The sequence below is a fragment of the Anolis carolinensis genome, unplaced genomic scaffold (assembly GCF_035594765.1).
Source record: "Anolis carolinensis isolate JA03-04 unplaced genomic scaffold, rAnoCar3.1.pri scaffold_11, whole genome shotgun sequence".
NCBI lineage: Eukaryota > Metazoa > Chordata > Lepidosauria > Squamata > Dactyloidae > Anolis > Anolis carolinensis.
The window spans coordinates 15,333,280-15,358,718 of NW_026943822.1; the positions used below are offsets into that span (position 1 = coordinate 15,333,280).

Genomic DNA, 25,439 nt, shown 5'->3' on the forward strand with positions numbered 1-25,439 from the left:
TGGCTTTTGCACTTTCTTCTTTCACCTTGGTGATAAGGCTCCTCAGCTCTTCCTCACTTTCAGCTATCAGAGTGGTATCATCTTCATACCTAAGGTTGTTAATGTTTCTTCCAGCAAGATCTTAAAGTTCTAGTTGGCTCATAAAGGGAGATACATTTGGACAGGTAAGTTGGACTGGAACCGTCTAGGACAGTGGATCTCAACCTGGGGTCCCCAGATGTTTTTGGCCTACAATTCTCAGAAATCCCAGTCAGTTTACCAGCTGTTAGGATTTCTGAGAGTTGAAGGCCAAAAACATCTGGGGACCCTAAGTTGAGAACCACTGGTCTAGAGCTGTATAGGCCAAAGCAAACTCTTTGAATTGGGCCCGGTAGCAAACTGGCAGCCAGTTGAGCTGATGTAGGGGCCGGGCTGTGGCGCAGGCTGGTAAACAGCTGCTGCAATAAATCACTCTGACCATGAGGTCATGAGTTCGAGGCCAGCCCGTGGCAAGGTGAGCACCCGTCAATTAAAAATAAAAAATAGCCCCTGCTCGTTGCTGACCCAGCAACCTGAAAGATAGTTGCATCTATCAAGTAGGAAATAAGGTACCACTTCTAAAAGTGGGGAGGCAAGTTTAACTAATTTACAACGTTGGAATGAGGAAGTGAGGAAGTGCCATCAGAGTGGATGATGAAGCAGCTGCTCCCCCCTGTGGCCAGCATAGAACATCCCCTCAGGAGAAAGTTGAATTGCCTCTGCGTCTGTCTCTGTCTCTGTTCGATGTGTTTATGGGCATTGAATGTTTGCCCTGTATGTGTATAATGTGATCCGCCCTGAGTCCCCTTCGGGGTGAGAAGGGCGGAATATAAATACTGTAAATAAATAAATAAATGGTGGGAGTTGTAGTCCAAAACACCTGGAGGGCCCAAGTTGGCCCATGCCTGACCTCAAAGAGGGGCCCAAGTTGGCCTGAGCCTGTCAATAAGGACCATACAATGCAGTTTCCCACATTACAGGGCAGTTTAGAGAGAGGGAGGCCTAAGGGGAAAGTGGTCTACTTTGGGCCCTTTCTGATAAAAGGCCTTCAGTGCTTTTGGGCCTATGCGGTTGCCAAGGGCAACGACGAGGCCTGGTGCGACGCCGATGAGTGTCCGTGCGGGCGACGGGGGAGGAGGGCGGAACGTTCCGCGGGAGAGTCACGTGGCGGGGGCGCCGCGGCGGCTTGTGGGAGCGGAAGGCCGGCTCCTGCCCGCTTCCCCGCCCGCCTGTGCTCCTGCCTTCCTCTCCGCCCCGTCTTCCCCTCCCCTTCCCCTCCCCCGCGCGCGTCCTCCGGCCAAGATGTCCGACATGGAGGATGATTTCATGTGCGACGACGAGGAGGACTACGACCTGGTGAGGCCTGCGGGGAGACGAGGGCCGGGCCTTCCCTCAGCGCCGCCTCCGCCCTTCAAGGCCTCTTCGGGGGCAAGGCCAGGCGGGCAGCGCTCTGTGGGCTTCCAGGCCCGGAGGGGAGGCCTCCGTCGGCCTGGAAGGCCCACCCGCTCCCGAGAGGAAGGGGCGCCGGGTCCACGCCAGGAGGGCGCTTTCCAGGCCCCGTAAGGCCAGGCCTAGCTCTGTATCCCCTGCCAGAGGGCCCTTCCACGCAGTCATGTCACCCAGGCCCCTTCCACTCAGCCGAATAAATTCCACATTATCGGCTTTGAACTGGAGTATATTGCAGTGTGGACTCAGATAACCCAGTTCAACGCGGATATTGTGGAATTTTCTGCCTTGATATTCTGGGTTATATGACTGTATGGGATGCTAAGGCGGATAACTCACAATATCTGCTTTGAACTGGGTTATCTGAGTCCACACTGTCAAATATTCAACATTATTAAAAGTTGGCCCCTTAGATGGCTGAGAGAGTAACACAGTTGATTTCTCGTAACTGATAATTGATTGTCCATGTGCTTTACCTATGCCTTGGCCATTCCATGCACTTTATTACCTTTAGTTGCCCCCATCCTTAGTCACCGAAGAATATGCACTTTCCGGTTTCCATTTCCCCTTAAAATAGCCCATGTCCTATGTTGCTTGACTACTGATTGGGATTACTGTCTATATTTTAAGTTATTTTAATTTTATAAGATGTGTTATTATTCAGTGATTCTATTTTGTTAGTGTTTTTATTGATGTAATACTGTATTGGGCTTGTCCCAGTGTAAGCTGCTCCGAGTCCTTCAGGAGATGGAGCGGGCTACAAATAAACTTTTATTATTGTTGTTATTGGAGCCCCGGTGGCGAAGTGCGTTAAAGCACTGAGCTGGAGACCAAAAAGTCCCAGGTTCAAACCCCGGGAGCGGCGGGAGCGGCCACTGTTAGCTCCAACTCCTGCCAACCTAGCAGTTCGAAAACATGCCAGTGTGAGTAGATCAATAGGTACCGCTTCAGTGGGAAGGTAACGGCGCTCCATGTAGTCATGCTGGCCACATGACCTTGGAGGGGTCTACGGACAACGCCAGCTCTTCGGCTTAGAAATGGAGATGAGCACCAACCCCCAGAGTCGGTCACGACTGGACTTAATGTCAGGGGAAACCTTTAACTTTTTATTATTGTTATTATTTATTATATTTCTGCTGGTTCAGTAGACACAATCTTTGTTTTATTGAGAGTGGTACTTTTGCATTGTACGTAATCATGGTTTCATGAGTGCATAAAACTGCCATTATGCAACGTGTGTAAGACGTCTATGAAACAGAAATGAATTTTGCATTTCAACTGGGGCCCCTTCTCCAAGGTATCTCATTATGTCTGTGCAAACACAATGAGATGCCTTGTTCCTAAGCATTGCGAAGAACTAATACTCTCGCAGAATAGTATTTGTCCGTTCTATAAAGATGGACACAAGAATCAGGGCCATAGTTTGCAAGGAATGAGAGACAACCGCTTGGTTTGCAAGATGCCTTGGTGCCTGACACCTTTGGCAAGGAGGGTATGAATGGGAGGAATGGGGCAGCAGAAGGATGATGTTCTCTTGATGTTTTCAACAACATCTTCCAACAAAACGGTCAGTTTTGACAGTTGTCATAATTGAGAACATCTAAAGAATAGATATGTTGCCAGCGATCTCTTCCTTAAACCTATTCAGAAATTGCTCCTGGGGTCTGTTTTTGGACCTCATCACACTAGAATTTGGATCCACTTTAAATCTACTTTAGGGAGGGACCTTTAAACAGCTCTACCAGACAGGTCCTGGGCCTCGCCAAACTACAAACCCCAGAATTCTGCAGGAGGCAGAAACCAGATTTAAAATGGATTCATGCTTTATTGTGATGAGGCACTTTGATTTACCCTCTTTATGCCCATTGACATTTAATCAGTCCACTCGGGGTTAGTAGGACTTGCTTCTAGCTAAGTGTGTAGGAATGTAATTTTAGTTTGTGTTGTTGTATTTATTGCCATTGATTCTAAACTCTATTGCCTCTTAGATTTGTGAACATGTTTTGGAAAGAACCCGTCTCTTTTGCTTAATAGTTCCTTGCCTGTTGATGACTCCAGCTTAATAACTAGCAAGATGCCATTTTTAGGGGTGCTGTGGCTCTAGATGGGAACATTTTACGTCATAACAGAATATCTTGATAGTCTTGTTGAACAGCATAATCAAAAGAAGTTGTGCGAGGGAAAAGAATAGAAGTTATGACATAGAAGTTGTGATATTTTGTGAACTGTTTGAAAAGTAACATGTTTATAAATAGGAAATACACAGGATTTCTTCATATACTAAACAGTATTGGGTGTGACTGCAAAACATATAACATCATTAAGCTCCTTGGAACCCACTTCTGTGGTATATTCTCATTTAGATCTTTGTGCATCTTGATGTAGTCAGTCTAATAAAAGTAGTGAAAAGACTGGGAGAAGCATGGACATTTACTGTACGTCAACAGTAAAAATCACATGTGTTATTAAAAAACGATCAGTCTTCTTTTTATTATTGGCTCAGTAAATATACTAATAGAGATTTGGGCATCTCAGTTTTATATCCATGTAATATAATATGTATGGAATATTGAATACATATGAGTGAAAACCTATTGTTTATCTCAAACCATGACAAGATTTAACCACAGCAATGCCCTTTCTTCTGTTTTATCTTGTTATCTGATATTGCTTAGCATGCTGAAACTGACTTTTATTTTTATTATTTGCAAAATATAGGAATATTCTGAAGACAGTAATTCTGAGCCGAATGTAGATTTGGAGAATCAATACTATAATTCTAAAGCCCTCAAGGAAGATGACCCTAAAGCAGCACTAAGCAGTTTTCAGAAGGTTGTTTTCTTCATTTTCTTCATATTCATATAGTTGGACTGAATGTTTTGCATGCTTAGATGTTTGATCTCGGGTCAGATGCAACAGGGTCTTTCTTTTCCAAATTTCACTCTTTATGGCAGTTATAGTTAAGATCATATTAGTGCCAGAATTGTTGCTCTCTGGTTGCCTAGGGACAATCTGGTTCAGTGGTTCTCAACCTGTGAGTCCCCAAATGTTTTTGGCCTTCAAATCCCAGAAATCCTAACAACTGGTAAACTGCCCGGGATTTCTGGAAGTTGTAGTTCAGAACACCTGGGGACCCACAGGTTGAGAACCACTGATCTAGTTGTTGATCCTGCAAAATCAATTCCTCTGTCCAGCCCATTTCCACCTGGTGTCAACAGCCAGGGCCAAGACTTCAGTGGCATTGGCTGTTATAGCCGCTGAGGTTACTGAGAAACCTTCATAATTTAGAGGTCATCACTGAGGGTTATATTATTCTGTAAACCTTCCTGATGTTGTGAGCCACTTTGAGTTTATTCTCACATGAAAAAATAGCAACTGCTGATACTTTAAATGCAGAATGGTGTTATTCAGGTTTGTTTATGTTTTGAACTAAATGTTATGCCACTGCTAGCAAAATACAAAAATAAAAAAGATGGATGATGTGAGAGTAAACTGCATTTCCTCCATTCCTCTTGCCTATTATAAGATTGGATAGCATTATATATTTACTGAGCAGGTGTGCTGCAAATAATTGATTAATAATATAATTATAATTATGATTATTATATTCTTAGTGATATAGGAATTTAGTGAATACTTGCATGTCTTTACAATTTTTCTTGTTAGCTTCCTCCCCCCCCAACCCCCCCCCCCAAAAAAAAAACAAATGCTTCAGTGATATTGTGATATTTGGCTCAATTTAATTTGTACTAGATACTACAAACAATTTCTCAATTAATTGCACATCATATGATGTTGTAGTTAATTAAAGGATGACTACTCACAAAGTTTGTGCAAAGGAAGAAAATTCACTTTCCTTGATGTGTCTTTAATTTTAAAAATATCACTTAAAATATTTTAAATGCCCAGTAACAGTTTCAGAAATCTTGAAGTGGTGACATTAGAGTCACAGTAGAATTTGAAGCATTGTATTAAGTGGAATTTTACACAACCGAATATTATGAATAATGTAGAAGCATTAAATAGGCTTCGACATAGCTTTTTAATGAAAGTTTGCAGACACTGAGATATAGAAAAGCAATTATCTTGGTCTCTCTAATGCTTAGGTTTTGGAACTTGAAGGTGAAAAAGGAGAATGGGGATTCAAAGCATTAAAACAGATGATAAAAATAAACTTCAAATTGGTAAGATGTATATTACTTTTCCTTATTTTATAATATTTTGCTTGTAAGAAATGAAACAATCTGAATGGTATTAGACAACAATGATCTTCCTGTTCCATTTATTTGTTCAAATATATCAAACAACAGTTATCACTAAATACATTCAGAATCAGCATTAGTATGGTTTCCAAAGGATTTCTGTATAACGATGATTACTGATAGATTTCTTATAAAGAATTCCAGTATCTTTTTAAAAACCAAGAACAGGAGGAGTTTGCACCCTCTATAAAAAATTAAAATTGCTTTTATACGTGCTGCCATGGCTTTGTATGTTACAATTGAACAAAAATACATTCATAGCTGGAAATCGGATGCATACAGAATATATCTTTAGTATCCACTGTGTCCTGAAAGGAGACATTTTCTTGCAATTATGGTTCACCATGACACAAACAACGAGCTTTTGTGTTTTAATATCACCAGGTAGACTCATTTTCCTTCTTGAAATGTTTCATTTGTTAAATCCTTTTTTTCTCCCATGCAGACTAACTTTCCTGAAATGATGAACAGATATAAACAACTATTGACCTACATACGGAGTGCAGTTACAAGGAATTATTCTGAAAAATCCATCAATTCTATTCTTGATTATATATCCACTTCCAAGCAGGTTAGATTATCTCTCTGTCCAAATTCTAAATTTTGCAATGTATTTTGATAATAACTGCAATGTTATCATCTTGCAATCAAACTAAGGGATATTTTTCCTTTGTACTCCATTTAGAGAAATAATAACTAGCTTTCAATTTTGCTATCAGCAAAGTAGATTTGAAGAGCACAGAACTATAAACCAAGTAGAATACTTTGCTAATCTATATGCGTAGAAACTGTACTTGTGATAATTGTTGTCCAAAAGAAGTATCACTTAACTATTTTAAAGTCAGCTTTCAAAAACGATGTAATTCTGAGTTTTATATTGATGCTCACTAATAATCCAGGCTTCCTGGAATAAATAGATGATTATTTGACAACCTTAATAACTAACTTTACAATCCCTACAGTTCCAGTTTTGTTATGTGACCATTGTATAAGGTTTGAGAAACCTTTGTATCATGGAGCTGTAGGCAGGAAAATTATTTAAAACAGTATTTGCAAGAAGGGATTTTGTATATTTTATCTAAAAATATTACTATTGTTTCTGCAACTTCCCTCCTCCGTCACCCTTGCATTTTTAAATTGTTATGTTGAAATATTACAGTTTTTAAGTATTGACCAGCTTTTTCGTATTTTTGTGTATGTGGGGTTGCTTTGTAAAGCTGAATTGATTTAAGTTTTTAGGTTGATGCCTATGTGATTTTTTTATTAATAGGGAGAGCTTTCTAGGGTCAGGAAATAATAAGCTTCTGCCTTGCAGAAAGTCATTTGGGAAAGCAATTATTCTGTGTCATAAGTAACATTAGAAATCTTATAGAAACCTGCCACCTTATCAGAAAATAATATTTCTGTTTTTCCAGTTAGACTTCGCTTTCTGTAAAATCTCAGACAGGATAGAAAAGCAGTATCCCTTTCTCCTTTCATTATTATGACTTATCTGTTGTTCTTGGTGCCTTATGAATGAGATGAGCACTGGAATCAGTTTAGTAAAGTTGAGAAGGATTAAGGACTGCTTAATTCTTTTAAGGAGATAGTGGGAACGGATAGGTCAGAGAGCTCAGGCTACAATATAGACTTATGCCCAATAGGAAATTGAGCATAACTAACCATAACATGCCTGGAAAAGAGGGTGGAAATCCAAAACAAATTGAATGTTTTGTTGATTATGTTTGCAGATTACAAAATGTATTAACATGAATGTTACAATGTATTATGCTGTCAATTTGTTCTTTTAAAGTGTTATATAGTTCAACGTTAAGCTTTGAGTATGTTCACATTGACTTTATTAACAGGCACAAATTTGCTGTTTACAATTATAGAATTCTGATTTTTTATGCCAGATGGATTTGCTTCAGGAATTTTATGAAACTACACTTGACGCTCTAAAAGATGCTAAGAATGATAGATTGTGGTTTAAGACAAACACAAAGGTAAATTGGGAAATGTGGATGTTATTTTATGGTTAAAAAAACCTCAGTGTACATCTAGATCTCCTAACACGTTTAATAAACATCCTTTCTTCTTGATAGCTTGGCAAATTATATTTAGAACGAGAAGAGTATGGAAAACTACAGAAAATTTTACGTCAGCTCCATCAGTCATGTCAGGTACTATGCAATTTCTTTGCTAAACTGTTTTTAAAATCGTAATTGGAATTGATTTCATGCACAGTGTTATGATTCCCTGTGTATGTAAATATGTAAACAGTAGTGATTCCTCAAGTACAGATCATATGTATACACATTTTCATTTGATTCCAGCACATTATGTCACTAGAAAACACTGATCTTATCAATAAATGTATTTAAGAAGGACTATCTATATTTTCTGGTCCTGTGAAATACAATTAATGTACATTATTATGATTGGGAGGAAATGATTTATTTTGTCATGGCGTACATAATTCTTTCTCTTTTTAGACGGACGATGGAGAAGATGACCTCAAAAAGGGTACCCAGTTATTGGAAATCTATGCTTTGGAAATTCAAATGTATACAGCACAGAAAAATAACAAAAAACTTAAAGCACTATATGAGCAGTCATTGCACATCAAGTCTGCCATTCCTCATCCACTGATCATGGGGGTCATCAGAGGCAAGTGCTGTTCCTATGTCTGGATCAGGCAGTCAAAGGGATGTAACCTGAGCCGTATAAACTCTTAGCTTAAGAGCCAGTTCAATTTTTAAGGGATCGTCCCCCGAATTGTTCTGAATATAGAGTCATGTCATCTAATACAGTGGCACATTAGAATTGGATTTCTGGTGGGGGATAGAATGCAAGATGGCTTTAATATTCTAATGCACTGCTTTTTAAACTGTGGATCCTGACTTAAGCGAGGTCCACTTAGCTTAGTGTTAGACGCCTCAAAAATTTGGCCACTGTAAAAGGTTTCTGAGTGTCACCTTTTAGGCATTTACACAAATCTGTTATGTAGTGTTTGCAGTAGATTCTGCAGAAGATGTTTCAGCTGTACTTCATATAAAGGAAAATCAGCCTGTTTAGCAAGCCTTGTAAATGTTGGCTTATTATCAAGAAATGTTTGATTTTTATACTTACTTTATAAACCTCCTGGAGTCACATAAACATTTTTCAGCTGAAAGGGGTCACAAGTGGAAAAGCTTAAGAAGCCTTGCTCTAATACAGGGGTCCTCAAACTTTTTAAGCCGAGGGCCGGTCCACAATCCTTCAGACTGTTGAAGGGCCGGATTATCATTTGAAAAAAAAAATACAAACAAATTCCGATGCACACTGCACATGTCTTATTCAACAACAACAACAACAACAGCAAGAACAATGAAAGAACAATACAATATTTAAAAATAAAAACAATTTTAACCAACATACATTTGTCAGGATTTCAATGGGAAGTGTGGTCCTGCTTCTGGCCAATGAGATAGTCAAGTTAATTAGGGTTGTTGTTGTTGTTGTTGTTGTTGTTGTGTGCCTTCAAGTCATTTCAGACTTTGGGTGAGCCTAAGTCTAAAATTTATTTATTATTTATTTACTGCATTTATTTACTACATTTGTATCACACCCTTCACACCCCAAAGGGGACTCAGAGTGGCTTACAAATTATATGTACATACAATATATTATATTATTAGCATAGCACAATATTAGCATTATATATTACTATATTGAACTATACCACTATACTGTAATATTATACGTAATATAGAATATATAATTAATATTATTATATGGTATTATTATTAGTGTTACATTGTATTACATTATAATATTATTATCAATATTATATGTATATACAATATATTATATTATAAAACTGAGGGCGGGGGCCAGGTAAATGACCTCGGAGGGCCGCATCCGGCCCCCGGGCCTTAGTTTGGGGACCCCTGCTCTAATAGATCCTCTCCTAGGGCAAGAGTTGCATTAGTTACTAAATAAAAATAATTCAGTATACATTTTGGTGGTGTTTACATGTTTTTATTGATATATATGTGTGTGTGTGTGTGATGACTATTGGCTAATATCTATCAGCACTTATTAACTTAGATTTGTGGGGTAAATTAAGTAAATCACCCTATGGCATGTCATTTGCACTATCCCTTGCCCAGCCTTTTTATAGCTCGGTCATGCCAATTTTAGAATTTTTTGTGGAACCTGGTCTGATGGAGCACCAATATAATCTGTATTACTCTATAATATTCAGTTTCTTTTATTTTGGTAGTTGTATTTTATGATACTCCTTTGTAATATTTTTTGTATCAATTGTGTTTGCTTTTATGTCCTGCGGACATTTGTCCTATTTGTAAGCCACCCCGGGTCCCTTTAGGGAGATGGTGGCGGGGTATAATAAAGTAGTAGTAGTAGTTGTTGTTGTTATAAATGTTTGTTTCTGTTGGGATGCAGAATTACATTCTTTATGTTTTGCTGAGGAAAGGACACAAATATAGTACAGGCATAATAATACTGCTGATTCCATGTTTACAATTTGAAAAAAGCCATCTGAAGATATACATTTATAATGGGGTTTTCAGTGTAGCAATTGAATGTTAACCCCAGGGTGGCAGTATTCTTCTTTTTCACAGCGAGCACTTCAAATAAAGTGGAGGATTTAGACTGTATAAAGGGAGCTCCCTTCATTTCTGTTTGCCCTTTCTAACTATTACCAAATAATAGGTCCTTTTTGAAGCCCTCCTGCTGCTATCCATTCTGAAATGGTATACAGTACTGAAAGGAACATTTATTCTATGTGGTGATAGCTATTTAGTAGCACTTAATTCTGCCTGTTTTTCTTCCAGAATGTGGTGGTAAAATGCACCTAAGAGAAGGCGAGTTTGAAAAGGCTCATACTGATTTCTTTGAAGCATTTAAGAATTATGATGAATCAGGAAGTCCAAGGAGAACGACATGCTTAAAATATTTGGTCTTAGCAAACATGCTGATGAAGTCTGGAATAAATCCATTTGACTCCCAGGAGGTACCATTGTCAGTATCTTCCCGCTTTTAATACTGTAGTTAGTATTAAAATTGGTAACTAAATATTGCTGTTTATTTCTGGTTTAGGCAAAACCATACAAAAATGATCCAGAGATTCTAGCAATGACAAACCTAGTAAGGTAAGTGATTCCCTGCCCCCTTTTTATATGCAAACAAAAACTTAAATAAAATCAAAATAGTGATTTCTAAAGAGAAACATATCATGGTTTCGAAGTATGACAGAGATGCTTACATTTTCTTATTTATGTATTTTTCGAGTGGTCAGAATCTGTTAACTTCACTGCTGTTTAGCCTCATGTTTAACTCAAAATTTACCTTACCTTTATTCTGCATGTAACATTTACACATATTTAGTGGCTATTTAAGCCCAGGAATCTGTAGAAAACGTACCTTTCCATGAATGAGCACCATAATGGTACATTTCCATTTTGCTCTTCTTGGTCATCAACAAATTAAAAAACTGGATCCTGACAACTCTTTCTTCTTTGAAATTCCTTCAATTTCCGCTAATCCAAAAAAATTGGAAAAATAATTTACTGTGGTTATTAGCTACACTTCCGTTTAGATCATGCATCTCAAAACCTAGTGTGTACATTACTTCAAAAATGAAAAAGTTATAATTATGTTCTCTTTGTGTGTCTTTTAAAGTGCCTATCAGAATAATGACATCACTGAATTTGAGAAGATTCTAAAAACAAATCACAGTAACATCATGGACGATCCCTTCATAAGGGAACACATTGAAGGTATAGCAGTGTGAAGACGTTTTGTGATCTTACTTTCTCTGCTCGCCTAAGTTACCCCTCCATTGCTAGTACTTAAAAAATCCTGCTTTATATAGTGAAATAAATGGTGTAAAAGTAGCATCCTAATGTATTCTACCGAATAAAAGGATTGCTTTTGTCTATGGAGGGAAAGAAGTTGAATGGAAGAGGAAACAAGATTTTCCTGTATTGATGGCACTACATTAAGTAAATGTTTTAAATGCAGCATTTGTTGTATAGGAGTGGGTACCAAATATTGTGTAAAGAAGCAGTAGCATTCAGGTTGGTGATGAACCACCTCCTCTCTGCTCCTGAACATGATGGGGAACTCAAACTGTGTCTCGCCCCATACATAATGCAATATTCCCATACTGTTCAAGGTTATGAGGAGTAGTGAAGCACTTTCAAGAACAGTGTATGTTAGGGATAATGTAATTAGTAGACTCGGGGGTGTAAGACACACACAAAATCCCTGGAATACGCTTTGTGTAGTTAATCAATTTTGGTGTTACTGTAATACAATTGAATCTTTAATAGGAAACTTAACTTTAATATTTAGTTCTTATTTTTTCATATATTGAATATGTGTATGAGATGGGAGTGGTTGCTGGATATATCTTTCTAAATGTGTTTGTTCCATTTAGAACATTGGCAGTTATTTACACAATAACTATTTTGCTTTTGTTTTCTTCCAGAACTTTTGCGAAACATCAGAACACAAGTGCTTATAAAATTAATTAAGCCTTACACAAGAATACATATTCCTTTTATTTCTAAGGTACTTGTAAATACTGTGCTGGGGAATTCAGTTTTGACTATTTGCCACTCAACAGATATTCTTCATATTGATATTTTTATGTCTCAGACACTTAAGAGCTGGGCAGTCTGTGCCCTTTATGTGCCCTCCTCCCCCAACTTTCAGTTTCTTGGACATAGACATGTGACAGTGCTGTAAATGCAGAGAAATGTGGGATGTAGTACAGGTTGAGTATCTCTTTTCTGAAATGCTTGGAACCATCAGGATTTTAGATACTGGCTTTTTGGGTTATTATAATACTTATATTTCCATATATGTACATAATGAGATATCTTGGAGATGGGACCTAAACCTAAACCCTCATATAAGTATATTTCTGACTTTAAAGATCTACATTTGCTAATGCTACATTTGTAAATGTATTATCCTTCCTTTCTGGTGGTCACCTTAGTGTTGGTGCGATATGTTTGGACTACATCAATCATTTTATTGTAATATACAAAATTAGCTTCTTGCCAAAAGATTTATTAACATTTAAGACATGTTTTCACCCTTAGGAGTTAAACATAGATGTAGCTGATGTGGAAAGCTTGCTTGTGCAGTGTATACTCGATAAGTAAGTATTTTTCTTCCTTCCCCTTTTGAGCAGTGACTATTATAGGTCTTTATTCTAAAGGGCTTATTTATGGTGTAGATGGAGTAATCAGCAGCTGTTCCCCAAAAATATTGCTGTAGGTTGGAAGAAAATTATGTTCACTTACAAACACTGGATGCCTAACATTGGTATTGTATAAAAGATATGCTCATAAATTGTTTGTAGTGATTCCACTAATATTCAGAAACGTCGTATGGCCCATCTTCTGTAATAAACAAAGATTGTGTGGGTAATTTATTTAAAATGTATTAAAATTATATGTAATATATGTTCTTCAGAGGCTTCACAGCATTTTAATTTATTCTATAAATAAGTATTTTAGCATTGATTCAGAGACTGCCGCTTCAAAAACATGATAGCCATAGCAGGCAGACATCCATAAAACATAATAAATCTCCTCCGGTGAGTCCTGCTGTTAAGTTGATTGAGTTAGCTAGCCACACAAAACATATTTTAGGGTATTATCAACAGGTACCAAACTGTATGCAGTTAGATCTTGTAACACTCTTGAGACTAAGAGAAAGAAGTTGATAGCATAGGCTTCCATAGACTGTCTTTTTCATCTGTTTAATCAGAAACAGTTATGCAACTGTAAGTGAATCCCACTATCTTTATGATTTGGGCTCTCCTTTTTTCCAGCACTAAGATTGATTGCGATATCGCTGTCTCTTATTTCACCATAGCAAATTCAGTTCCACATCTACTTTTAAAACTACTTGAATGATATAAATTCAATGCAGTTGAAAAAAAATCTTAGCTAATTTTGTTTATATGTGAGCTTTCCAGATCAAACTAAAGCAGTGTTTGTTTGCTCAGTTCTTCTCCCTCAAGAACTATTAATCTGATCATGAAGACAAATAGCCATGTGTGCGGTTTGCCTTGATTTCTTCCTGTTTATTGGTCTTTGACTTCTCTACAATGGGCCTCTCACACACTGCTCTTTGTTAGCCAATAGATTTCTACTGATAATGATATATGACCTCAGCCCCAGTTCTTCAGCATTCACAGGGGTTGTATGTACTCTGTGTTGTTCTGGGGTGCATTTAAACACGTCTTTTCTGTTTCTTTCTCATTTTAGCACTATTCATGGCCGAATCGATCAAGTCAATCAACTCCTGGAGCTAGATCATCAGAAGAGGGGTGGAGCACGGTATACTGCGTTAGATAAATGGACCAACCAACTAAATTCTCTCAACCAGGCGGTAGTCAGCAAGCTGGCTTAACGACAAACAGGCTATTTCAAAATGTACTTAATACAACAGCGCAGTGATGTAAACCTTAAAAACTGGGAATGGCAAAACCTACTGTCGGTTGGTGTGCCCTGAAATTATTGGAGTTAATGGCAGAAGTGCTTTTTTGATCAGCTGGTTTGTGTTTTGCTGCTGCATTTATCCCAAGAAAAAAAACAGCTTTAATCTCCAGAAGAAAACCAAAATGCCATGGGATTTATGCTGTGTTTGACATCTTGCCCTCACCATGCAACACCCTCATAGTATGTCAAGGGGCAACTAATGACGAGAGAGAGAAGGTTTTGTTTGTCATGATTTTAAATACACTGACACGTTCCTGTTGGTTTAAATTTAAACATATTTTACCTGCAGAAAAAAGATCTCTCACACAGAAAAAAATAACCTGCAATAACTTGAAATGCATACCCTTTTGAACACTTCCTTTTTCTCATGTATAAACTGAAATGTTTGCTGCATTTTGCAAAATGTCAATTCTCCAAAAATGTGTCCGTATATTTCTGTACCTGCAGTGTAGTAAAGGTTTAGAAGAAACCCCGTAATTATGGTGGCATACTGTCACTTAGGTTTCAAGCAGCAAAAATAAACAGTGCAGTTCAGAAATAGTAGTTTTTGCTTCTTTATGTGTTTTTCATTATGATTGGATGTGTTTTATGAAAATCAGGAAGAGAGTGACTGCCTTCGACTTTAACTATAAAACCATTGTAAAAGGCGTCAGGTAACAGCACTAGTTCAGTCTATATTAAGGGTCTATTATGTGAGGTTTGGAAATAAGCCCAGTTTTCCTAAAGTTGGCATTTATTCTGCTCATCTGTGGTCAGGGTATTAAGTTACTTGACTTTCGTTCATTACTTCTTTCTATCAGCATTCTACTCTTCTCTATTAGAGAAGTAACTATGATTAGCATATCTATATAAGCATTTTGCTAGCCACAACCCACAAGTAGAGTAGAATAGGATTGTAAACAAGTCTCACCTGAATATTGGTAGTTAATAAATCATAATTCGCTTTGAAGAGGCGGTGTCCTTGTGGAAGGTGAGAAGTAGATAAACATGCGTGATGCTCTTATTTGTCTGCCATGATTAGGGTGAATTAATATTATCCCATCAGTGGTGGTTGTTCAACACCTTGGCCAACTGCACTGAACACATTTCACAAGTGTTTTGATTTTCCTCCTACAACAATCGAGCAATATTGATTTAATAATTTCACTGACGTAGCACACTTTCTTAAGAGGTCATACCTGCAATTGTTTTGGGACATGTCAGAATTTGACTTGTTAGTATTGGCTTTAGATAAAGATGGATTATGATTAATATAGTAGTAGTAACTAGCTTGTGGTTTTGTTTGCTGTGAAGTAAACTTCAATGTGTGAGAACCGCGCCCCCGTCAAAGAAGCCAGGCTGTTAACAGCTCAGATTTTTTAAATTGAGGGCTATGACTTCCTTTACTGAACCAGTCCTTCTGTCATATGTGATCTCCCTCTTTTTCTACTCTCCTTGTTTCCTAATGACAAACAGGCCCCAAAATTTTCTTCTTGGGCCTGTTTAGTTATTTTTCTGGTAGTCCATGGTGTCCTTAGCTGTTCCAGCACATTTCAAATGAGTTGGTTTTCTTCCTGTAAGCTTTCTTCACTAGCTTTCACAGCCATATACAGAAATCAGAAATACTGCAGCATGGATTATTCTGACTATTATTCTGTCATATAATCTTCATATCTGAGGATTTGTCTAGTTCCTTCATAGCTGCCCATCAAAGTCTTAAGTGTTTCTGATTTCTTGACTACAGTCTCTGTTTTAAATGATGACTTAGGTAAATATTTTGTTGTCTTTTCATCCTTTTTTTCTTAGCTTTCCTTAGTAATTGTTCCAAGACTTTGCTATTTTCTGCTATTGAAACTGTGTCATATGGTATTGGTATTTCCTCCTCCAATTCTCATATCTCTCTGCTCCAAGTTTAATTTCACGTTTTTATGGTACATTCTGCACATAAACAGGCCAGACAGAAATCATATAAGGTTGGGAACGGATGGGTTAGAAAATATGTACACCAAAACAATTGAAGGAGAGGAACAATATTTTTAGATAGTAAGGAGAAAACATAATTAATTACAATTGGTATCCTTTTCTTGGGCAAGAAGTATGAAACATCAAATGCAGGAGAGCTATTTGGGGGACAGGACATTACATCTGTACTGTGCAGTTTTTTAACTTTACACTTGATTACTTCATGATGAATTTATAGACTCGGAAGTTCTACTGAGTTTAATCAGACATGTTCTCAAATACGTATGTATAGCTTTGTTTAAAATATTTGCATGTCATCCTTCATTCTAATTAAAATGTCACGTCGCCTGGTTAGATGACAGTGCAGATGGTAATATAAAGCACTAAAATGCATAGCAATCAACATTTTATGGATAATTACAATCCTAGTTAAAATGCAAGCATTTATAGGATTGAAATCTGAGTATCTAAAGCCATTCAAAGTGAATTTGTGCATAACAAGTGTAAAATAATGTCTATAATAGGTCTAAGTTCTCACTTGAATTAGGATGGATATAGAACAAGAAAAGGGTGCTGCCCTGCCCCAGGAAACATGAAACACAAGCATAGTTTTTTGATGAGCAGGATGAAGACTGTGCTTTTACATGTTTAAAATATATGAAAAATAATATCCGCACGTATTTGTAAAGGCCTCTGTTCTTTGCTGTCTGAACTCTGTTAGGTTCAGCGTATGTTTGAACCACATAATTTTCTTGTAAAGAAATGTTCCTATAATCTTTGAAAAGTTCCATTTTTAATCTAGCAAATATACAAAGATATCAAGAGCAGCATAGTGTCCTGTGGGACTTTGATTCTGGAGAATAGGATTCAAATTCATGCTCAGCTGAAGTAAAACAAAAACATCCCCCCTCCAAAGTTGAGTGCTTGGGTTTGTTCAATGAGATATTAATAAGGGAAGTGTTTATCCTAAGAAACATCATTTGAAAGAAGGCAGCTTTTAAGAAGTTTTATATAGCCAGATTTGTTGTGCAAAACATACAATTCAGTAATTCAGGTCCTCCACAAAACATTACACGTTTTGCCTTGCAGAAATTCTGCAACATTTCATAATTCTAAATAATTAGTCTTTTGCATAATTTTCTCTGGTTTTGCAAGGCAAGAAGTTATGCAGAATGTTCCTCTTGACTGTTGCAGTCTTAAAACATGAAGCCAGATTGCTGGATATCAAGAAGGCAATTTCTCTGCTGACTTGCAAGCGTATCTTCTTCACCATAATGGTTAGAAATGTTTAATAAGCTCAGAAATTGAATACTGTATCCAGTGCTATAGTTTATCATTTTCTTTAGTTGCCCTCTCTTTTCCAAAGTTGGGACTCATGTGAAAAAAAAAGAGAAAAGAATTGCAGATAAAAACATACAGTTAAGATGATACTAAAACTAAATTGTTCACAGAATTAAACCCATGTATGATTTAAAACCGAAGAACAAAAGGACTATGGCATGGGTTTTTTTTTGTGTGGAACAATAAGTTCTGAAAAGGTTGCTTGAATTAAAAGGCCTTCACTTTTTTTTAAATTGTCACCTCCCTAGGAAGTGAGTTCCAGAACCTCAGAGCAGCCATAGAGAAAGCCTCCTGTTCATGTAAACGATTTGTGTGAAGGTGATAGGACCAAGAGAGGTAGGTGCCTACTACAAAGATCTTAAAACACAAACAGGATCATATGGGGAGGCAGCCTGGATCCAGGCCATTTGGGCTTTATAAGTATCACCAACACATTGTATATCCTGACCTTATTCTTTACAATTGTTGAAACCTGATTTGCATGTAGCTCTGTTGGATCTAGCTTATGTGGGTTTCACTATCATTCCCAAATGTATACCCTTGTAAAGAGGAAATAAAGGGGATATTTTGCCTGAAGGTGACAAATGGGAGCAATATGTCTCAGGAAAGCCCATGGGTAGCTATGTAGCAGCAGTGCAGCTATGTGTTCATGTGAAAAAGAGCCTGGTAACAAAAGGATTGTAATGCTGTTGAGATTTCTTTAAAACATGATTTTTACGATTAGAAATACAGTAGAGTCTCACTTATCCAACATAAACGGGCCGGCAGAATGTTGGATAAGCGAATATGTTGGATAATAAGGAGGGATTAAGGAAAAGCCTATTAAACATTACATTATGATTTTACAAATTCAGCACCAAAACATCATGTTATACAACAAATTTGACAGAAAAAGTAGTTCAATATGCAGTAATGCTATGTAGCAATTACTGTATTTACAAATTTAGCACAAAAATATTACAATGTATTGAAAACATTGACTACAAAAATGTGTTGGATAATCCAGAATGTTGGATAAGTGAGACTCTACTGTACATGCTTGGAACCTTTGTTCCCAATGACACACAATTAAAGAGAGCTCAGTGAGTTCAAAAGATTTAAAACCTCAGCTTGAGCTTTAGATGTGGTCAGAGAATCCTATAGGACCTTAAATAGGTTCATGAACAACAGACCATTTTATTAAAAATTTAGGAGAGTTGTAAGGGTATAAATAGCTTCATCTTGAGGATTAGAATCAGCCCTTGCATCTTCAATTGGGTATCTTTATTTGTATATAATCTTAAGACACTGCTGCATGTAATGTGCAATCCTTAGGTTTCATTATAACAAATTCTGTGGATGAATACATGCATTTAGGAGTGCCACTAATGAGTCCAGAAATGATCCTTGAGTAACTGAGCTTTTGTTACATTGCCATTGCTGAGCTGACAAACATCACTCAGAAGAGGAGTATTTGGAATCCAACTCTGCAAGCTGGAATCTCTATAGCCCTCCTACGGAAGAACTGAAGCAATGTCCCAGAGACCACGCACTGTGCTTACAGTTCTGCTGAGAGACATGGATGTGTTCTGGGCCAAATTTGCACAACAGATTAATGTTTTGCCCTGGGCGATCACAGTGCCCAGCTACCAACTCAAATCAAGCTTAAATACGTGATCTTGGAAACTAACCAGGGTCAAATCTGGTTTGTACTTGGTTGGGAGACCGCCAACGAATATCTGGTATCATAGGCAGAATATCTCAGGGGTGGGAACTTGCAAAATCATCTTGCTTTGCCTAAGAAAACACTATGACATTCATAGGGTTGCTAAACTTCAAACCAACCATTATTTATAAAGCTGATTTGCATAATGTTATATTTAATTCAATAGTGTATTCAGTTCACTATAGAAGCAGCTGAAATGTTTCCAGTCCATTAGCAATTGAATGAACAAAGACAATGGCTTTGTGTTGTACTATACAGATCCTCAAAAGGAATCTTTGCAGGAAGAGTTTTAAACCCAGGGAAACTAACGTTGGGTAAGCACATTGCTTTTATACATCAGCACAAGCTGTATAGATCTGAAATACTTGTAACACCTTATGCAGCTCTTGGAAAATTGGTATCTTTCTAGATCCTATAAAAATTATCAAACGCCCACATTATATAAATATTGTTTATATTTGGGAGTTATATATCACTCTGCATCTAAAGAAATGATTTGTATCCATGAAAGTTTGTGCTAAAATGAAAGCCAGATAAGGTGCTGCCACATTCCCTTTTTTCCTTCCCTTTCCTCTTTTTATTTACACAGTTGTACCATCTCACTTAAATGGGAAGAAAAGCATTCTTTCAAGATTACTATCACTGCTATAGTAATGATGTCCAGGACAAACTATTGAGATTTGTTTTTGAATAAGTGGCAAACAATAGAATCAAGATGGGAATTGTGTAACACAAAGGAAAGAGTTGCACAAATTCAGGTTGCCTCTGGATCATTTCAGGACATTCGTGACTCCACCAAATTATGTATGTAAAGGTTCACTGTGGTTTTAGTGCAAACTGTTGTGCCCGATACCTTAGATTACCTCTGATCCCATAGACCCTTCAGTACTGCTAAAAAGAAGGAGAAACCTTTTGTCTTGAAGAAATTATTTTCAGGCTATGCTTATAAAGTTATATGAAACATAAATTAATGTTGTGTTTAGATTTGGGTCTCATCTCCAAATCTCTTACCATGTATGTATATGCAAATTCTAAAATCTCTCCTCCCTGCCCCAAAATCCAAAACAACTCCACACCCAAGCATTTTGAATAAAAGATACTCAACCTGTTCTTATGGAGAACAGTACTTATAATCTTCCTCAGTTTGAGGAGTTATTGATGAAATTATTAATTTTCAAAGTATTAGAAGGCACTAGATAGTACTATGCTAGACATTAAAAGAACACTGTATTAAGCACCTGAATGGGTTTAACATCGTCTGTTCATCAAGTCTTCTCTCCTTGATTGAGGCAATAGCAAACAAGATTAACTGAAAAGGACCAATATGCAAAGCAGACAACGAACAGTAAAACATTGGTCTATGTGTGCAATGTCACAGTTCACAATGTGCCATTGTTGTTTTGAATGATGCTATGCAAACATATACAATGAAGCAATAATTAATCTTACCACATTTGGAATTACAGTACAGGGTTTCTATAGACTTATGTGCAATTTCTGAGCCCTATTGTTGCAGGAATAGACGATTCAATGAGAAACATTTCTATCTTCCCATTCCACCATGCAAATGAATACCTGTAGGGACCAGAGAGAGAATGGTGGTCTCTCATCCATTGAGCATGTTTCTTTGTATCTTCAATGATATTAGTATATATAAACCTATGTTAGACCCGCCCCTTGATGAATAGTATGGCTGTTAAAAACCCTTGGAGGAACACCTTAACTTAGGCTCTTCTACACCTTCCTTATCTGATTGCAGGTTATCTACTTTGAACTGCCATATAATCTGGGATAAGCAGATAATCTAGGATCAGATCCTGGGATATAGAAGGGGCCTCAGTGATCTGCAAGCAATGTATGCATAGGATATGGCAACAACAACAATTTTATTTATTACCTGCCTCTCCTCAAAATATAAAACTATTTTAACACTGCAGTAGTTTGCTTTTGCTTAATTTTGCTGGGAAGAGCAAGACTCTGACCCCACCACTTTGTTAACGGAGTGAAAATTACTTTTGCACTCTGAACTCAATGTACTATTGGTATTTGACTGTCTGAGAAACTGAAGAACCAATATGAGGATGAAGGGGAAAGACGGTGAAGAGAAAAATAGGATATTTTGAAAGCAGCTAAAAATGGGGTAACAAAGGATTAATGAGAACTATCCCTGCTAAATGAGGACAGGAGTATATGATATAATGGAACAGTCTCATTGGGGGGAAAAGTAAAATGCTTCACTGAGGGGCATCATGCTACACGGATTGTGTTCTGCCCCTAGATGTGATAATATAAGTAAAGGTTTCCCCTGACGTTAAGTCCAGTCGTGACAGACTCTGGGGGTTGGTGCTCATCTCAATTTCTAAGTCGAAGAGTCGGCGTTGTCCTTAGACACCTCCAAGGTCATGTGGCCGGCATGATTGCATGGAGCGCCGTTACCTTCCCGCCGGAGCAGTACCTATTTATCTATTCACATTGGCATGTTTTCGAACTGTTAGGTTGGCAGGAGCTGGGGCTAACAGTGGGCACTCACTCTGCTCCCGGGATTTTAACCTGGGACCATTTGGTCCGCAAGTTCAGCAGCTCAGCGCTTTAACACACTGTGCCACCAGGGGCCCCTAATAATAATATAAGAGATATATAAAACCCCATAATGCCATGTACCTTTTGTAATGGCATGCAGACTAGAAAGCACTACACAAACTCTGAAGAACTTCATTGTTGACAATGCATGAATGCCTTTTTGAAAAAAAGGAAGGGTAGAAAAAAAGTGACCTTTATGTGGGTATGTATTTCTGGACCATAAAGGAAAACTGTACAATGGCTATTTTCATTGTCGCAACACATTTGAAATACAATCAAGCACAAATCTTCAGAGAAATGCCACAGGCCGAAACTTGACAGTCAGCACCATTTGGGGGTAAGATTCCTCACAAGTTGAACTGCATTCCAAACTAGAAATCCCGATGGCCATCACAAAGGAAGCAGTTGTTTCAGGTCTTGTTTGTGGTGGGCATTTTTCACTGGCTCCTCTTGAGCAGGGAGACGGGTTCTCCCACATTTCTGAAGAGTGGAGCCGTGGCTGGTTTTTAAATAAGTTATTTCTCAACAGAAGAACAACACGAAAAAACGCAGCAAGCAATTTTCCAAAGGACTGAATGATAGATTTCAGAGGGATTCAGCTGCTTGCTTTGAAACGTTATGAAACCTCCACACGTTGATTATCTCCTTGTGTACAGCTTATACCCCTGCATTTATCAATGACTCATTAAACTCCTAAATTGGGCTTTAAATGTTCTTGATAGAGTCAGTATATAACTGTATTGATTTAAATCCACCCATTTATCACACTTTGGAAATGATGACAAGGTTTATAGAGGGAGAAATATTAACCTTGTTGTAGCATCCTAGCAGGTTGAAGGGATCCAGTAAGAAGTCTTTCCATTCCAGGTAGACTCGGGCAAAACAAACTGCTGCAACCGTTCACATGCTCTCCCTCCTCAATAACTTTTTCCATCTTGGCCATTCTCTGATATTGCTTGGTCACAAGTGTCCTGTGAAATGTTGGGAGGTATGTAAGAGTGGTTTGTTTTGTTTGGCAGTTTTGAACATGAATATCATACTGCAATGTGTTGGTTACAGTGTTTATTTACATTATAAGTAGCTCTCTTCTTCATCATCCTCTACATTTAACAATTATCAGCCATTAACATAAATAATGCACACAAACAGCCTGAAGCACTAGGAAATGGAAGGAAGACCTGACGTGGGGTGGAGAAGTTAATTCAGCACTAACATCACTTAAAAAGGCACATAGACAATGGAGCACAATTAGTGTACAGTGAGTTTGTAGACAGTCCTAAAGTTATAGTTTTTCAGGCCCATCAATGTAACATGATAAAACTATGGATTCCTGAAATACATCTCCACCACACTCTTGAGGCACTGAGTTCCACCACTGAACAGCTCTTAAGGTCAGGAAGCTCTAATATTTGCACATAAATATAGGATTACCCTATCAAATGTAGCCTATGTTTCTCAATTTTTACATGTGGTGGTATGTGTTACACATAGGCCGATGTTCTATTGGCGGTATAGCTAGGCTTCGCCTGCTGAACAGTTGATTAGCTCTGTTGGTGTTGACCACTCATAAACTATAACCATATTTTCCCTACAAAACATATTTTTTTCATATGAAAAATCCTGAAAGCGACCTAGATGGAAGTAGCAATGTTTGTCCCAGACTAAAAGTACAATTACACCATATAGGTTTGTTGGGCATTCCTTAAAACATCTTAAAACATCGTAGTTATGAATGAAAATGCAAAGTTGTGTGGGCATTAGATTTTAATATCCAGAACCAAATATGTAATGTACCAATAGTGTCTGATAAACAGCTTATTGGGATATTGATTTATATCTGTACAACATTTTACATTTAACTAGGAAAACTTTATAGTGTTTCCAATTTCCTATCATACCACACAGACAATGGATCAGATGTGGAACAAGCTTGCCTTACTGTTCAGAATCCTTAAATGTATATGTGAATATTCTCTTTGGATTTGATTCCCTTTCTACAAATGGACTACTTTCTATAGGTTAGCTTGTCTAACCAGTTGGTTTGATCTGTAAAGGCGAAAAACAACCCTGTTGAGAACTGTAAGTGCTAGCAAACTAGGCCAACAAGCTCATCCTCTGCAAATGACCAGAGTTAGCATTATCTATATAAGATCACAAATGTAGCCTCTAATTGAGAGATCAACAGGAGGTGACACATTTCATAATTGGCCTACCTTTCCTATGAATAAGGCTGGATGAAGGTAGTTGGATGTGTGTGTGTGTGTGTGTGTGTGTGTGTGTGTGTGTGTGTGAGAGAGAGAGAGAGAGAGAGAGAGAGAGAGAGAGAGAGAGAGAGAGAGCTATTATTGGAGGTGGCCCACAATTTAAATAAGAACAAAGCAAAGCAGACCACAAATCCTCATTTAGTGTATATATACATATATCTATATATAGTATATTTTATAGTTTGATATAGATATATCTAGATATCTATATATATAGCTATAGAGATACATGATTTTATCAAAAGCAGTCTCTCTATATATAGATATATAGTGTATACACATATATCTATATACAGTAAGTTTGATATACAGTAGAGTCTCACTTATCCAACATAAACGGGCCGGCAGAATGTTGGATAAGCGAATATGTTGGATAATAAGGAGGCATTAAGGAAAAGCCTATTAAACATCAAATTAGGCTATGATTTTACAAATGAAGCACCAAAACATCATGTTAGACAACAAATTTGGCAGAAAAAGTAGTTCAATATGCAGTAATGCTATGTAGTAATTACTGTATTTATGAATTTAGCACCAAAATATTACGATATATTGAAAACATTGACTACAAAAATGCGTTGGATAAACCAGAACGTTGGATAAGCGAGTGTTGGATAAGTGAGACTCTACTGTAGTTTTATATACGTAGATATATCTAGATATCTATATAAATATACCTGACTGCATCAAAAGCAGTCTCCATATATAGATATATAGTGCAAATAGATAGATAGATATGTGCAAAAATGCAGTCAGCCCTTTCTATAGGTGCTAAAATAAGCATATTCCCAAGAACCAGCAACCTTTTACTACAATTCTGGGTGTGACAAGCTTGTCTAGTGCTCCTAATAGCATTAGCATAGTAATATTTTTAGCATAGTAATAATATAATATATTGAATATACATATAATATTGATAATATAATGTAATAAAGTATAATAATACACTATTATAATTGTATATTATATATTACATGTAATATTACTAATAATATTGCAATATAGTGGTATAGTACAATATATAATGCTTATATTGTGCTATGCTAATATAATTTATTGTATGTATATATAACTTGTAAGCTGCCCTGAGTCTCCTTCGGGGTGAGAAGGGCGGGATATAAATGGCGCTAATAATAATAATAATAATAATAATAATATATCTATATATAGTATGTTTGATATAAATATATCTAGATATTTATTTACAGTATACACACATATATTGTATATTCAACTATATCAAAAGCAGTCGCCATATCTATCTACATCTATAGATATATAGTGTTATATACTCTAGATATCTTTATATAATATACACACATATACAGTATATATATTTGACTACATCAAAGCAGTTGCCATCTATATATATAAA

General features: G+C 37.2%; 1 protein-coding gene and 1 long non-coding RNA gene across 3 annotated transcripts; one reads left to right on the forward strand and one right to left on the reverse strand.

Annotated features, from left to right (window-relative positions):
* Positions 1 to 1,204: 1,204 nt before the first annotated feature.
* Positions 1,205 to 14,776, forward strand: cops2 (COP9 signalosome subunit 2). 2 transcript variants are annotated; one of them, XM_003227622.4, is made up of 13 exons: positions 1,205 to 1,374; positions 4,183 to 4,296; positions 5,571 to 5,648; positions 6,172 to 6,297; positions 7,601 to 7,711; positions 7,811 to 7,888; positions 8,201 to 8,375; positions 10,547 to 10,725; positions 10,812 to 10,864; positions 11,394 to 11,491; positions 12,205 to 12,287; positions 12,824 to 12,882; positions 14,000 to 14,776. In XM_003227622.4, the coding sequence occupies exons 1-13, from the start codon at positions 1,321 to 1,323 to the stop codon at positions 14,142 to 14,144; spliced, it is 1,353 nt and encodes a 450-aa protein (XP_003227670.3). In that variant the 5' UTR covers positions 1,205 to 1,320; the 3' UTR covers positions 14,145 to 14,776. The 2 variants fall into 2 exon arrangements, with proteins under 2 accessions (XP_003227670.3, XP_003227669.3); XM_003227621.4 differs by having other exon boundaries at positions 7,622 to 7,711.
* Positions 14,777 to 15,041: 265 nt separating this feature from the next.
* On the reverse strand, positions 15,042 to 25,032 carry LOC134293934 (uncharacterized). Its single transcript, XR_010000895.1, has 2 exons — positions 22,611 to 25,032; positions 15,042 to 20,795 (listed from the first exon to the last, which is right to left on the reverse strand). It is a non-coding gene; the product is annotated as an uncharacterized LOC134293934 (long non-coding RNA).
* Between the last annotated feature and the right edge of the window lie 407 nt (positions 25,033 to 25,439).